Source organism: Mustela nigripes, chromosome 14, assembly GCF_022355385.1.
Source record: "Mustela nigripes isolate SB6536 chromosome 14, MUSNIG.SB6536, whole genome shotgun sequence".
NCBI lineage: Eukaryota > Metazoa > Chordata > Mammalia > Carnivora > Mustelidae > Mustela > Mustela nigripes.
In genome coordinates this window covers 30,648,512-30,662,466 of record NC_081570.1, presented here as the reverse complement: position 1 = coordinate 30,662,466, position 13,955 = coordinate 30,648,512, and the positions used below count along the sequence as shown (strand labels likewise).

General features: G+C 39.4%; 1 protein-coding gene across 1 annotated transcript in view; it reads right to left on the bottom strand.

Moving 5' to 3' along the window:
* Window positions 1-13,955, bottom strand: part of RLF (RLF zinc finger) — a 94,993-nt gene that overhangs the window by 45,329 nt on the left and 35,709 nt on the right. Inside the window, exon 4 of the mRNA XM_059374261.1 lies at window positions 11,986-12,118. Within this exon, the coding sequence (XP_059230244.1) occupies window positions 11,986-12,118 (133 nt within the window). The remainder of the gene's footprint in view (window positions 1-11,985; window positions 12,119-13,955) is intronic.

Here is a 13,955-nt window from a genome sequence, read left to right as displayed (position 1 = left end):
AAGTATGGAAGAGAACTGGAAAGAATGTGAAACACTGCCATAAACAAGGTAAAAAGGTATACCTTGCTTCTCTTACTATCTGAGGTCTAGTCAGGTCCGCTCTGGTCCCTTTACATACTGAGGACAATTCAAACGTCTTTAAAGAAAAAGAAGGGGAACTACAACTCCTCCGGCTCCCCAAATTTGCCCTTTAACTTCTCAAGTTGGACACAACAAAGAGGAAGGACTCCCTCTTACCCCTGACTAGGAAATTCCACCACCTTGCCCCCTTTGCCCTCCACTTAGTCGATTCTTACTGGGGGCTCTATCTAGCAAGCAATACTTCATGGGACCATTTCCTAGGCTAGAAGTTGGCTGTAAAGATTACATGTGTTGCAATGTTACTTAGACCATAATGGACTATCTTTACTGTCCATCAATGTCCTCTACTAACTACTTAACCTATAAAATTGGACGATTTCCCCTTTGTAAAACTTCTAGTGTTTTCCATGGGTTAAAAACAGCAGGTTCTTCAAGGCAAGGTAAAATAAGGCATGACCTTCATGGCACAGTCTTTAGGTCCATACACCGGTACCCACGGTAGTCTAGCAGGGAGGAGGGCAGGCCTCCCTCTTATAGGGACCTGTATCAGTGGCAGTGGTCACAGGGATTTTGTTCTGGGGACACCTCGGGTTGGTCTGACACCAGGACCTCTGACATCCTGTGTGGGATGCTACCTGGGAGTCAGGTAGATTTTCTAGGTCATGAACCTTCTGTTCCTAAAGACTATCCTTTGGGGTGCCTTTTAACCCACTGGAAATGATTTGGATTGCCAAATTTAGGTAAGGACTGATCTGGGATCTATCAGTTAGATCTCTTCTAGGGCAAAGAGACCTAGGTTACCTAGGGTATTTTCATTGCTCTATACCAGCACTGTAACAGCCTCTTGCAGAACGTGTTTGCCTAGTAAACTCCCTCCTGACATACTGCATGATAATTACCTAAATCGGCCTCCTCTGAGTAAACCCACGTTACTGGAGGAAAACACAGGCTATCCCAGACAAAGGGGACTCCTGACTCCTCTCTGTTTTTAACAGATGTAGGTGCTTCTCCCTCACTTATTTCCCAAGTTAATGGCTATAACTGGAGCCAACTGTGGTTAGTCTACCTGAGGATGAGGACTCTAAGGCATATTCCCAAATAGCTGCTGAAACTCCCTTTCTTTTGGGGGAAATTCTCTGTCTTCTGTAGCCTGACATAGACCGTATATTCCCCCTTCTTGGCAGGAAAACATGGCACTTGTGCCTCTGTTGGAGCTGATGAGCTCTAGAACCAGGAATCCTTTCTTCTCTGCCTTCTGGCAGCGCTTTGCCTCTTTTGTTTCCCCTCCCTTTTCTCTTTCTGCACCACCTTGGATGCAGCCTGTATAACTGGCTTCCAGACCATCCTTGGTGCCTCAAGCACCATGGCTCCAAGATTCTCCGTTCACTATCAAGGAGCAAGAAGAGCGCCCCCTGGACCTAACACCACTTACTCTAGAATTCCCCACCCGTGTCTCAGGTAAAAACTGACAATAGGGAATATCCAGATGGAACATAATTCAGTATTTAAAGTTAAGTTAAAATAGTTAAGTTAAAGTTGTCAGTTTAATTAAGATAGACACGTATTTAAAGTTACCAGCGCTGAATATGAAACATCTATTCCACCAAAATCTACTGAAGGCCAAATAAGTTTGTTTTCTCCGCTGCAATTTTTAACAAAAACGTAACTTAAAATGATGGTTAATTGCCTGTCTCAAAGTTTTCATGGATAATTGTTAAAATAGCTTTCAAAGTCTTTAGTAACCTGAAATTTTAAAGTTTTGCTAGGATGGCAAATGGGATTAAATTCACTGGACATCTAGGTTTTTTCCAAATAGGATAAGGTCCTAAATCATTGATTACTGGACATAGGTTTCTGCTTTTCACTACTTAGAAGATAACTTTGTCCTAGGTAAGATTGGTTGTTTGGAAAGAGATGGTTTGGGACAAAATGTGAATGCAAAAGGAAGTTGTAGAAAGTCTGTGAAGGAAAAATTTTTGGAAAGGAATTTAGGTGTGGTCAGGACAGACTAAGATTAAAATAAAGGGATTTTGTGATTAGATTGGTATAAGACTGAAAATCTGCTATCTCCATAAAAATACAGTTTCTATGTTTTGCCTTTATTAAGTCTTTGAAGATCTGTAATCCCACTTAGGCATGCCCTTTAAAACTTACCAAGTTTTTAACAAACTTCCCCAAGATTTAAATCATGAACAAAGTCTTCTTGACTGATTAGGCTTGTTTGGTATGTTACCTTCTGGTATGAGGTCATCAACACTCAATATTCTGGCTACTGAATTGTTTCATGTATTACAGAAATAAACTGAGTTTCCTTGTCAACAGCATCATAAAGAATTCTCATATCAGATCATTAACAATGTCCGTTTCTGGGTTTTCACCATTTATAATTGTTCTTATTCTCTTACAAAATGAGCTTCGTCTTTAAGGAAATTCATATAAAGGACTTAGGACAAATACAGGTATTTGATATCTTTAAAACGTAAAAACTGAAATGGGTAAAAACTTCCAGAACTAACCGAAGATGCATTCAAATTAAGCAAGAATTAGTAACATGGGACTAAATGAACTGAGAGATTATTACAGTTTTGTGACTCTTATTTAAATCATTGCTGACTCTCCTAATGTTTACTCTTCTAGGATTAAAGAAACTTTCTCTTAAGATATCAATGATTTGGGGTGCCTGAGTGGCTCAGTCATTAAGGTCCTGGGATCCAGGCCTGCATCGGGCTCCCTGATCAGCAGAAAGCCTGCTTCTCTCTCTCCCACTCCCCCCTGCTTGTGTTTCCTCCCTCACTGTGTTTCTCTCTCCATCAAATAAATAAAATCTTAAAAAAAACAAAAAGTCATCAATGATTTACAGAAATGCGATAAAATATTCATTTGTAAACAAAAGCATTTATGTAAAGCAGTATTTGGGGACCCTCAGTATTCCATCTGACATACTGAGTATGATGATTATGTGAACAACAAGCTGCTCCATCAGTTAGCAGGAGTTCTTAGAGTTGACAATATGCCTAAGGGGAGAAGTCCATTCATAGAGAGAGGACAATTTCTTTTTTTTTTCTTTTTTTTAAAGATTTTATTTATTTGACAGAGAGAGCTCACAAGTAGACGGAGAGGCAGGCAGAGAGAGAGAGAGAGAAGAGAGAGGGAAGCGGGCCCCCTGCTGAGCAGAGAGCCCAATGCAGGACTCGATCCCAGGACCCTGAGATCATGACCTAAGCTGAAGGCAGCGGCTTAACCCACTGAGCCACCCAGGCGCCCCCACAGATAGAGGACAATTTCTTATGGACCCTCTAGTACAATGCTCTTTGTGCATACTGAGCTTGGGAATGAATCCCTGATCAGGGCAATCATCAAGGCTCTTTCGCCTCTATTAAGCAGGGCCTCCCAGAATCCTTTATTGAATTCACCAATAAATTACAGCAAATTATTGGGAGACAAATCAGTCATAATCAGGCTATTATTCAGAGGCACATTCTACCCTTAAGTGCACGATACAAAACACAAAGGGAGAGATATGGATCCTAAAGCACAATTACAGAAAGCACTGCTTATTCTAGATCTTTTTAATTTAAATTCTAATTTTGAAACTCCAGCTAAAGAAAAACATTTTAAACCTTACTCCCCACCAAAAATGCCAGCCCAAGTACTCTGGAAGAACCCAAACATGGGCATTTGGCAGGGACCAGTAGAACTCATAACCATAAGCCTCATATGTGGGCAAGGTTATCCATGCTAGAAATGTTTAGCATTTCTAGCCTGGCACAGCCAGAATCCAGGCCCTCAAAAGAGTCACCTGAATCTAGAAGCAAAACAGCTGGCTATCAGGTGCCTCCCCTGTACCCACAAGGCCAAATTCATGACCTGGGGAGACCTTAAGAAAATGACCCAGAAAGCTGAGGAGATTCTACAACAGACTAGTAAACCCTCTATTCCTGAAGACATATTCTTGGCTATGGTATCTGTACTTAACACCAGTTCTACCATGGTATGTATTCTTGTCTTTCTGCTGCCATCTAGGTGCTCCATGTCCTTTTATGGACCTGCAAATCTCCCTCTGGAAACCTGTTACTTGGGCAGATACCCCTTTTCCTATTTTTTTTTAAAAAAGATTTTATTTATTTATTTGACAGAAAGAGATCACAAGTAGGCAGAGGGCTAGGCAGAGAGAGAGGAAGAGAAGCAGGCTCCCTGCTGAGCGGCGAGCCTGATGTGAGGCTTGATCCCAGGACCCTGGGATCATGACCTGAGCAGAAGGCAGAGGCTTTAACCCACTGAGCCATCCAGGCACTCCCCCCTCACCCCCGCCTTTCCTATTTTCAACCATGCCACTATCCCTGTTAATCTTACCAAGAGGTTGGGAAGAATCCAAATCCATTAGCTTTCTGAATGAGGCATTATCTGACATCAGCAGACCCAAGTGCTTCTTAGGTCTACTCATTGCGGCTTCATCGTAGCTAACTCAATTATTACTCCCACTAGCCTGTAAGTTGCCTTTCTTCCTCACTCGGTTCAGACTGATGCCTTTGTGGATCAGCTGGCTATTAATACTACAAGAGAATTTCAACTCAACAAACTATCGATCAAAAATATTAGGACATCTTCAACCAATGGGAGCTGCTATTGATTATCTTGGGGAAAAACAAGAAGTCTTAGCCTATTGGCAAGGCCTCTTATGTGACTCAGCTCAAAAATCCATCTGTGTTATCCCCATGTCCCAGAACCAGACCATACATGATTGGGAACAGATAAAGAAGCAAATGCATGGATTAACTTCTGACGTTCAGTAGCTAAAGGATCAAATCCTCACCACATTGATGGTGGTAGGAAATCGTAAGCTTCATAGAGAAGCTCAGTGATCTAACAATCCGGAGTGGCTTAACCTACCCACATGTTTCTCATGGGGATTCTTTGCTATTGTAATAATAATTACTATTTTTCTTCTCATCATAGTCTGCAAAACTAGAATAAATGCCCTATCCACCATCAGAGATGTGAAGCATATGTACACAGAGCAATGTCTCAAGAACTACTTGCTGCCACTTTAAAGAAACAAAAAGGGGGAGATGTGGGGATTAATGTAGAACATGAAATCAGCCATTAACACCTGGCTTGCTAAAACACAGAGCCCCTGAGAGTAGAGAAGGTTTTGGAAAAGGGTTTAGGCCTTTGGAATGCCAAGAGGACTACCTGTCCCCCGCCCCACCCCCAAGCTTTCTTAGCCCAGAACAGCCACTCTGTGACCTAAGAAGAGATGTATACATTGTCCCTTAGGCTATGTTTAGCAGAACTCAAAGAACACAAAGATTAGCATTTCATATCTTTCCCATAAAGGGATCTTCTTAATTCCTATAAGACCCCTTGCCACACATCATGTGCTTGAGAAACAGTGATAAGGATTTGTGATTTTGTGTGCCTAGTGGCTCAGTTATTAGGCAGCTGCCTTCAGCTCCGTGGTGGTTCCAGGGTCCTTGGATCAAGCCCCCCACCAGGCTCCTTGCTCAGCAGGAAGCCTGCTTCTTCTTCTACCCCTCCCCTGTCAAATGAATAAACAAAATCTTAAAAAAGAAAAAAAAAAAAAAAAAGGATTTGGGACTATCCTGAAGGACCAACCAATAAAAGCAGGAGTAAAGAAGCGCAAAGGGTCTTCATCTCTGAGCGTTGACCCCTTGCCTATCCTCTTTCACAGCAATAAACAAAAATTCTAGTTAGTTTATATACAATGCAATTATTGGTTTCAAGAGAATTCAGTGGTTCATCAATTACATGCAACACCCAGTGTTCATCACAATGCCCTCCTTAAAACCCATCACCTATCTAGCCCACCCCTGACCCACATCCCTCCATCATTTTGTTCTCCACTGCTAAGTCTCATGGTTTGTTTCCCTCCTCCCTGCCCCAGATTTGTATATTTTATTTCTTTCTTAATTCCACATATGAATGAAATCATATTGTATGTCTCTGACTTATTTTGTTTAGCATAATACACTCTAGCTCTATCCAAGTTGTTGCAAATGGCAAGATGTCAATCTTTTCGACGGCTGAGTAACATTCTATTGTGTATATACATACACACCACATCTTCTTTATCCATTCATCAGTCAGTGGATAACCACTGTCTTTCCATAGTTTGGCTATTGTTTATAGTATTAAACATTCTTTCCAGAAACAGGTAATACCATATATGCACATGACACAAAATTCAAAAGGCACAAAAAAGGTGTACAATAAAAGTTGTCTCCTTTCTGCCCTAACTCCAGTACTCTAGTCTCCCTCCCCAATTTCTTGTGTATCATTCCAGAAATAGAATTCTGAGTACAGAGGACCTATTTCTTTTCCCACTAAAATATATCACATAGTTCCTTCTATATAGATAGGTGGAAGGCTCCCACTTCCTGTGGTACTTCAAAAAGGTCTAGATTCTAGAGCTCCAACTCTGCAGATTTTGATTTAGCAGGTGAAGCCTAGACCTGGGGTGGCAGGAGGGGGAGAGGGAGGAAAAAAAGGAGAGAGAGGGAGAGAAGGGGAGGGACAGAGAGAGAGAGGGAGACTGTATGTGTTGGTTTTAAATTCCGTAGATGCTCTAATATGTAGTCAAGGTCAAAAAGTAATGGAAAACAGATCACTTCCACTTGGATTTTTCCATTTTAGTCCCACAGGCACTAAATTGAACTCAAAATCCTATCTCCCACTCAAACGGCTCCTCATTCCTCACTTCTATTTTCAGTAATGGTATTCTCTCAACCATACAGAAATGAAATTTTGGCATGATCCTTCCTTACCAACTCTGTCCCTCAATTATTATTACATTCTCATTGTATCCTAGCAATTCTTTTTTAAAGTCTCCAATCTATTTCTCCCATATATTGCCTGCCACATCTGCCAACCCAATATCCTGTTCTGCTTACTGCTGTTAATCTGTCCTACTAATATACTATTCTGCCTAACTTCAGATTCTGCTGTTTATCTGCTGTTTATATGTTGTACGCATATTTACAAATCCTACCATGAATACAGGCATGTTATCTATACAAGCTACCCTCGTCTATAAATCTTCACAGCATTTTACTTCTTTCACCATACTTACTCTTCTCTTTAAGTACAGGAAGAAAGGATTATAGTGTAAAGAAGTTAGTATTTCAGGTTCTGGAATCATCAATGTGAAGCTGAATCATGACTCTGGCACATACAAAGTGGTGAGACCCTTGGACAAATTAACTGACCTCTCTGAGCCTCAAGAGGAACAAATCATAAACGAAATACCAGTAATGCAGATAAGATACTTAGCACCGGGCCAGCAAAGGGTAAACGCGCGACACCAGCTGCTATTATGTTTCCGTCATCTCCCTTCTTATACCATGAGCAATTTGTAAACAAATACCGTGTCTCGTTAACTTTTGTATTCCCCATCACACTAAGCATGATTACATTTTTAGAGGAGTTTAATAAAACCATGTATTTAGCAACTGAGTGGTTATCAGTCTTCAGTCATAAACTTTTAATATCTCCTCACCTGGGTTCAAATTCTGCCCTCCAATTTTAACTACGTGGTCTTGGGCATGTGTAATCCCTTACCTGGTTTATGGACTAAAGAGATATGGAAAGCATTAACATGGTGCTTACCACATAACACTCTAAACTGTGGCTAATATTTCTATGAAACAAAACTACTTTACTTAATATACTACAACCAATTACACCACTGTAACAACTTTTAACACAAAAACCAATCTTACATTTTAATTATTTTTTTTTAAGATTTTATTCATTTATTTGACAGAGACAGAGATCACAAGTAGGCAGAGAGGCAGGCAGAGAGGCAGGCAGAGAGAGAGGGGGAAGCAGGCTCCCCGGTGAACAGAGAGCCCAATGCAGGGCTCGATCCCAGGATCCTGAGATCAAGACCCAAGCTGAAGGCAGAGGTTTTAACCCACTGAGCCACCCAGGTGCACCTTACGCTATATTTTTTTAAGACTTATTTATTTATTTATTTATTTGAGAGACGGCAAGAGACTACACATGGGGGGAAGGGCAGAGGAAGAGAGAGTCTCAAGCAGACTCCACACCGAGCATAAAGCCCAGCACTGGGCTTGAGCTCATGACCCTGAGATCACAATCTGAGCTGAAGCCAAGAGTCAGTTGCTTAACCAGCTATGCCACCAGGCTCCCCTAATCTTGCGTTTTAAAATTAAAATTATACATCTTAACTTTGTTTTTCATTTATTTTTTTTGAAAGGTTTTATTTTAGAGAGAGAGAAAGAAACAGCACAAGCGGAAGCAGCAGAAAATGAGGGAGAGAAAATCTCATACTCCCCACTGAGCAGGAAGCCTGATAACCCTGGGATCACAATCCGAGCAAAAACCAAGAGTAAGACACTTACCTGACTATGTTACCCAGGCGTCCATTAACTTTGTTTTTATTTTTATTTTTTTAAGATTTTATATATTTATTTGACAGAGAGAGATCACAAGTAGGCAGAGAGGGAGACAGAGAGAAAGGAGGAAGCAGGCATCCTGCAGAGCAGAGAGCCCGATGCGGGGCTTGATCCCAGGACCCTGAGATCATGACCTGAGCCAAAAGCAGAGGCTTAACCCACTGAGCCACCCAGGCAGCCCTTAACTTTGTTTTTAAAAAGGAAATTCAACTATACATTTCTATATTTAAAATGAAAATAAAGTATACACCAACAAGTATCCTTTCTGTATTTTTGTCATTTTAGTACAAAATAAATTTTTAGAATTTTCATTTATTTATTTGAGAGAGAGAGTACAAGCAGGAGGGAGAGAGAAAAGTCCAAGCAGACTCCCCGCTGAGTACAGAACCCTATGTGGGGCTCAACCCGACCCCAAGATCACATTCTAAGCCAAAATCAACAGTCGGATACTCAACCAACTGTGCCACCCAGACACGGCTAGTACAAAATAATTTTTAATCATATATCCCTTCTTCCATCTAGATTCAACAATTGAACTGTTTTGCAATCTTTCCTTGGTTTTTCTTTTCCTGAGCCATTTAAAAATAAATTGTAAACATCGTGACAGTTTACCTTGTGTATACTTCAACACGTAAAAAATGGTTAACATTTAAGGTCATTAAAAACAGCCTTTTTCTTTTTTTTCTTTTAAGATTTTATTTATTTGAGAGGGAGAGAGAGAGAGAGAATGAAAGGAGAGAGGTCAGCGGGAGAAGAAGACTCCCTGCGAAGCAGGGAGCCCGATGTGGCACTCCATCTCGGGACTCCAGGATCATGACCTGAGCCGAAGGCAGTCTTCTTTTTTAACAGGAAAGCCCATTTTTGTTTTTACTGGAGGCTCAAGCGGCACATGACAATTCATAAAATGGCTTCAGAGGTCAGGGGTAGAGGGGGTCACAAAAAATAAACTAGGGTGGGGAAGAAAGGAAATGGTGTAGGAGCTGGTTCCTTGTCAGCTTGATTTAGGGAAAGGAATCTGAGCAAGGATGAAACCCTTCCTTTAACTCTTAGTAGGGGAGAGAGAGAGAAAAAAATAAAGACTGTAGCTCTGCTCTGAGCCTCAAGGAAAAAGGGGAAAAGCCATTGTTTTGATGTCATAAGATATGGGAAAGTAGGGGAAGGAGGGTGCCAGGTAGGGTAGAAGTCAACTGGAAATACTAGCAGATACCAGATGGTAGCTCTGGGTGTCCTTTGAGTTGGGAGTTGGAATCACTCCATTATGGTGGTGGGGGTCCCCACTGTTCACAGTGGGCTGAGGTCTCCTGGTCAGTGGGCCGCCTGGATCTAGGAAGCTGTTGCCATCACTGCTGCGAGGAGGGACAGTTCCGTGAGCTGACGCTCAGAATGGGAACCATCAGTGTAGCCTTAGGTGGGCTTGGTCTCACCATCCCACCTTCTGTGGGAGGCCACTAGGGATGGAAAGATCTTTAGTACTTGGGCTAAAATCTAGGTGGGAGAACCCATTATTTCTCTGCTGACTGTTCCAGGTAGAAGAACCAACAACTGGTATTTATTACATTCTTTCAGTAATATGCTGTTTTTTTAGGGGATGGGGAGGACACAAAATTCAAGAATTCAAAGCAAGATAAATAAAAATATTTTATTTGTTTATTTCAGAGAGGGAGGCGGGGAGTGAGAGAGGGAGAGAGAGAATGCGGGGGGGGGGGCAAGGGGAGGAGAGAGAATCTCAAGCAGACTCCACTCTGAGCATGGAGCCCAATGCAGGGCTCGATCCCACCACTGTAAGATCACAATCTGAGCCAAAACCAAGAGCTGGACCCTTAACCTGCTGCGCCACCCAGGCACCACAGGGAAAAAAAAAATTTTTTTTTTAATCCAAAATAAATAAATAAATAAACAAAATAAGCAAAAGCATTTATTGAGTTCCTTGGAGGCTAAAAAATGTGTACTTTTATTGAACAGAGGACAATTAATGAGATGACGGTTACTGCTTTCTAGTTTGAAATGAATGTTAATACCTGGGCTACAAGAGCAATGAAGCCATAAAAGAATCTTCCTCATCTCCTGACCTAAAATTAGGGTAAGAGCCAAATGAGAAAGCAGGAAGACTATATAGGTTGCCCACCACTTATATGCTGTTCACAGAATAATTGCTTAGATATGCAGGTGTTCTGTACCCATTCAGAGTCTTAAGATAGTGGGTACTTAATCTTTATTGAATAGAGAGGAGACAAGACGTTAGGAGAGCAGTGCTTCTCCCTATTTTCTTGATTTTTTTCTGTATGAAAAGAAATTAAGTACTGTTAATTTTTGAGACAGGGTGATCTATTTGATTAGCACATCAAGAGAATATTTAATAAAGTGGGGACATTTAATAACCACTCCACCCTTCTTCCTCTTGGGCTTAGGCCTGACTATACCTTGAGTAAGCGTTCTTCTAGGCCTTAGTCAAGCCTCATCTGGACTGGGATCTTCCTAATTCTGGGATTATTCTGAAACTACTTGGTTCTGTCCTCTAAGCAACTTTTATTAATTAGAAAAGTGGTATTTTAGCCTCCATCTGCCTATATCTACAAAGGGATGAGATTAATGGGGAAACCTCAACAGAAAACAGTAAAACCAACCTTTTTCTACTTAACAGCTTTCTCTTATTCTTTTTTCCCCTAATGAGCGGCAGAATTAGCAGAGAAAAAGAACCAAGAGAAAACTCTGAGAACTCCCATCGCTAATCTTCTCACTAAAATAGCATGTGTATAGTAGGTTGTCAAACTTGATAAATGAGTAAGTTAACTGGGATATTCAAATGGTCTGTTTAAGACCTAAATTAAAGACATACCAGAAGTATAAAAACTCTTCTGAACTTCATTTTTGTTACAGAAACATACTTAACAAAATGTGATCCTTTTAATTTTCTACTAACTTAAAGCAAATGAAATCACAATTGGTGGTATCAAATGAGGTAATTTTTTGTGCTTAACATGCAAATACCAATTCAAATCCACAAATCATCTGTTCTTAAACTAATGATTCTGCAAATAAAAATTTTCATTCTTTGCATTTCTCTACAAAATGCTAAATTCCAATATTTCATAGGTTTAAAATAAAAAAGCAATTTTTCTTCATGGTTCTTAGCTATAGTAACCAGTGAAGAACATATGAGCAAAGCTCTACCATATACCAAAGACTAGAAACAGATTATTCATTTGTATCTCAGGAAATTTATATGAACACTGTTACTCAATGAAACATTTTAAAGTAAGTACAAGGAATATTTAAAACACTACCTAAAACAAGAATATTTAAGCAAAACATTAAATGCTAACGGTTAGTTTTTACTACTCAAAGGAGAACAGACTGGGTATAGACACATAGGTGATAAGTCACAAAATTCTAACCCATTAATGAATTATAATACTCTTAGATCTATATCTTCTTTCAATATAGTCAGTAAAGTTTTAAGGCTTACCTTCTTCTGTTTCTACTGGCTGCTGAGACAGAATTTTAAGAAGAACTGGGTTTTTCCACACCCCTTCCTTGGTAACATGAACCAGTATTTGTAGGTTATTATTCCCAAATTCCAATAATGCATCATGTGACTCCTAAAACAAAAACAGCATATCCAGAAAATAGGCTAATAAGCAATGTGAAAAACAGTTTTGCCTTTTCAATGTATCTGAACATCTACAAAAGGAACTACTATCTTGCATTTCCTAAAAAGAAATAAGCAGGAAAAAAAACTCCTCAAAGCTTTGTGAATTCTATTACTATTTTCTTTAAAAAAAAAAAAAAGAAAGAAAGAAAGAAACTAGAATGTATTCACTAAATTAAAGGGCACCTTTAAAATGTTTTCCTAAATTCTCCTTAGGTAAAATTATGACAATTGAATTTACAACCTCACATTACTAAATTATTTTAAGGCCACTGTACAGCTTTCTTTTAAAGGATTCTACAGTACTCACAAAGGCAATTCCTTCTAATAGAAGTATTACTTAATGAGGCCAAGTGATGTATTTTTTCAATGTTTAAATTCTTCTATCAAATGACATTTTAAATGAAAAGTGGCTCTATCTAAAGTCATGGAAAGCCTAGGTTATTAGCTCATTCAATCTCCTCAGAAAACAAATATAATTACCAATAGTTTGTTCTTCAAAATATTTATGTACACAAAGCGTCAAGAGAAAGGGATCAGAAATTTAACTTGACATAAATTATTAAGTTTATGTCTCCACTGTCCTCTATTACTAGTGAGGATTGCTGATTGTTCCCATATTCTAAAATTTTAATTTTTTTTTCTCATTTTAGAATGCTGAAATTCTCATGAAACATTAAGCTTCCATTTATAGCAATATTCTTTGGAAAATATAAGTTAATGATGTTCACAGACCAAAGAATATAATCTTATATTCACTTAAGTGAAATATAAAAAAATAAAATTCATTTTTTCCCATAATTTTAGTGTCAAAATTGTAGGTTTTTAACACATGCACTCCCAATATGCTGTTACCTTCTCAAGAGAAAGGTTTTAAAATTTAGAACTGACACAGAAAGTATTATTTCCAATTAACAGTTTACTAAAAGCAGTATTCAACCAATGTTGCAATTTTTCCTTTAAGGGCTTGAACTCTCTTCAGGCTTCTTTCTCCTTAACTTAAGATAACAAGCATTTATTCTACAATGAAAATGAGGATTCTATGTAAAAATTTCAGAATTTGCAGTGTCTGATTACCTTATATGTAAATTATATGTAATATTTAATAGACCCATATCATCACACTTTGGCAGGAAATAATACCATCCACAATGATACACAGAAACTAAAATGAAAGACCAGAGTCTGGGTTAAAAATAAAAACAGCTTTCTGTTTTTCATCTGTTCAAAATACAGTGTATTCTGCATAAGAATGATGTGTATAATTCTTTGTTACCAACAAGTATATATTACAGCAAAGTTACTTTTTAAAAATTTTTTATTTTTTTTTTTTAAAGATTTTATTTATTTATTTGACAGAGAGAGATTACAAGTAGGCAGAGAGGCAGGCAGAGAGAGAGAGAGGAGGAAGCAGACTCCCCACCGAGCAGAGAGCCCGATGCAGGACTCGATCCCAGGACCCTGAGATCATGACCTGAGCCGAAGGCAGCGGCTTAACCCACTGAGCCACCCAGGCGCCCCAGCAAAGTTACTTTTAAAGGGTAATATTAAAATCTTTTAAAACTATGGTAGAATTTTAAGAATCATTTTAAAACTTAAATTTGTTTCTTTTTTTTTTTTTTTAAGATTTTATTTATTTATTTGACAGAGATCACAAGTAGGCAGAGAGGCAGGCAGAGAGAGGGAGGGGGGAAGCAGGCTCCCCACTGAGCAGAGAGCCCGATGCGGGGCTCGATCCCAGGACCCCGAGATCATGACCTGAGCCGAAGGCAGAGGCTTTAACCCAC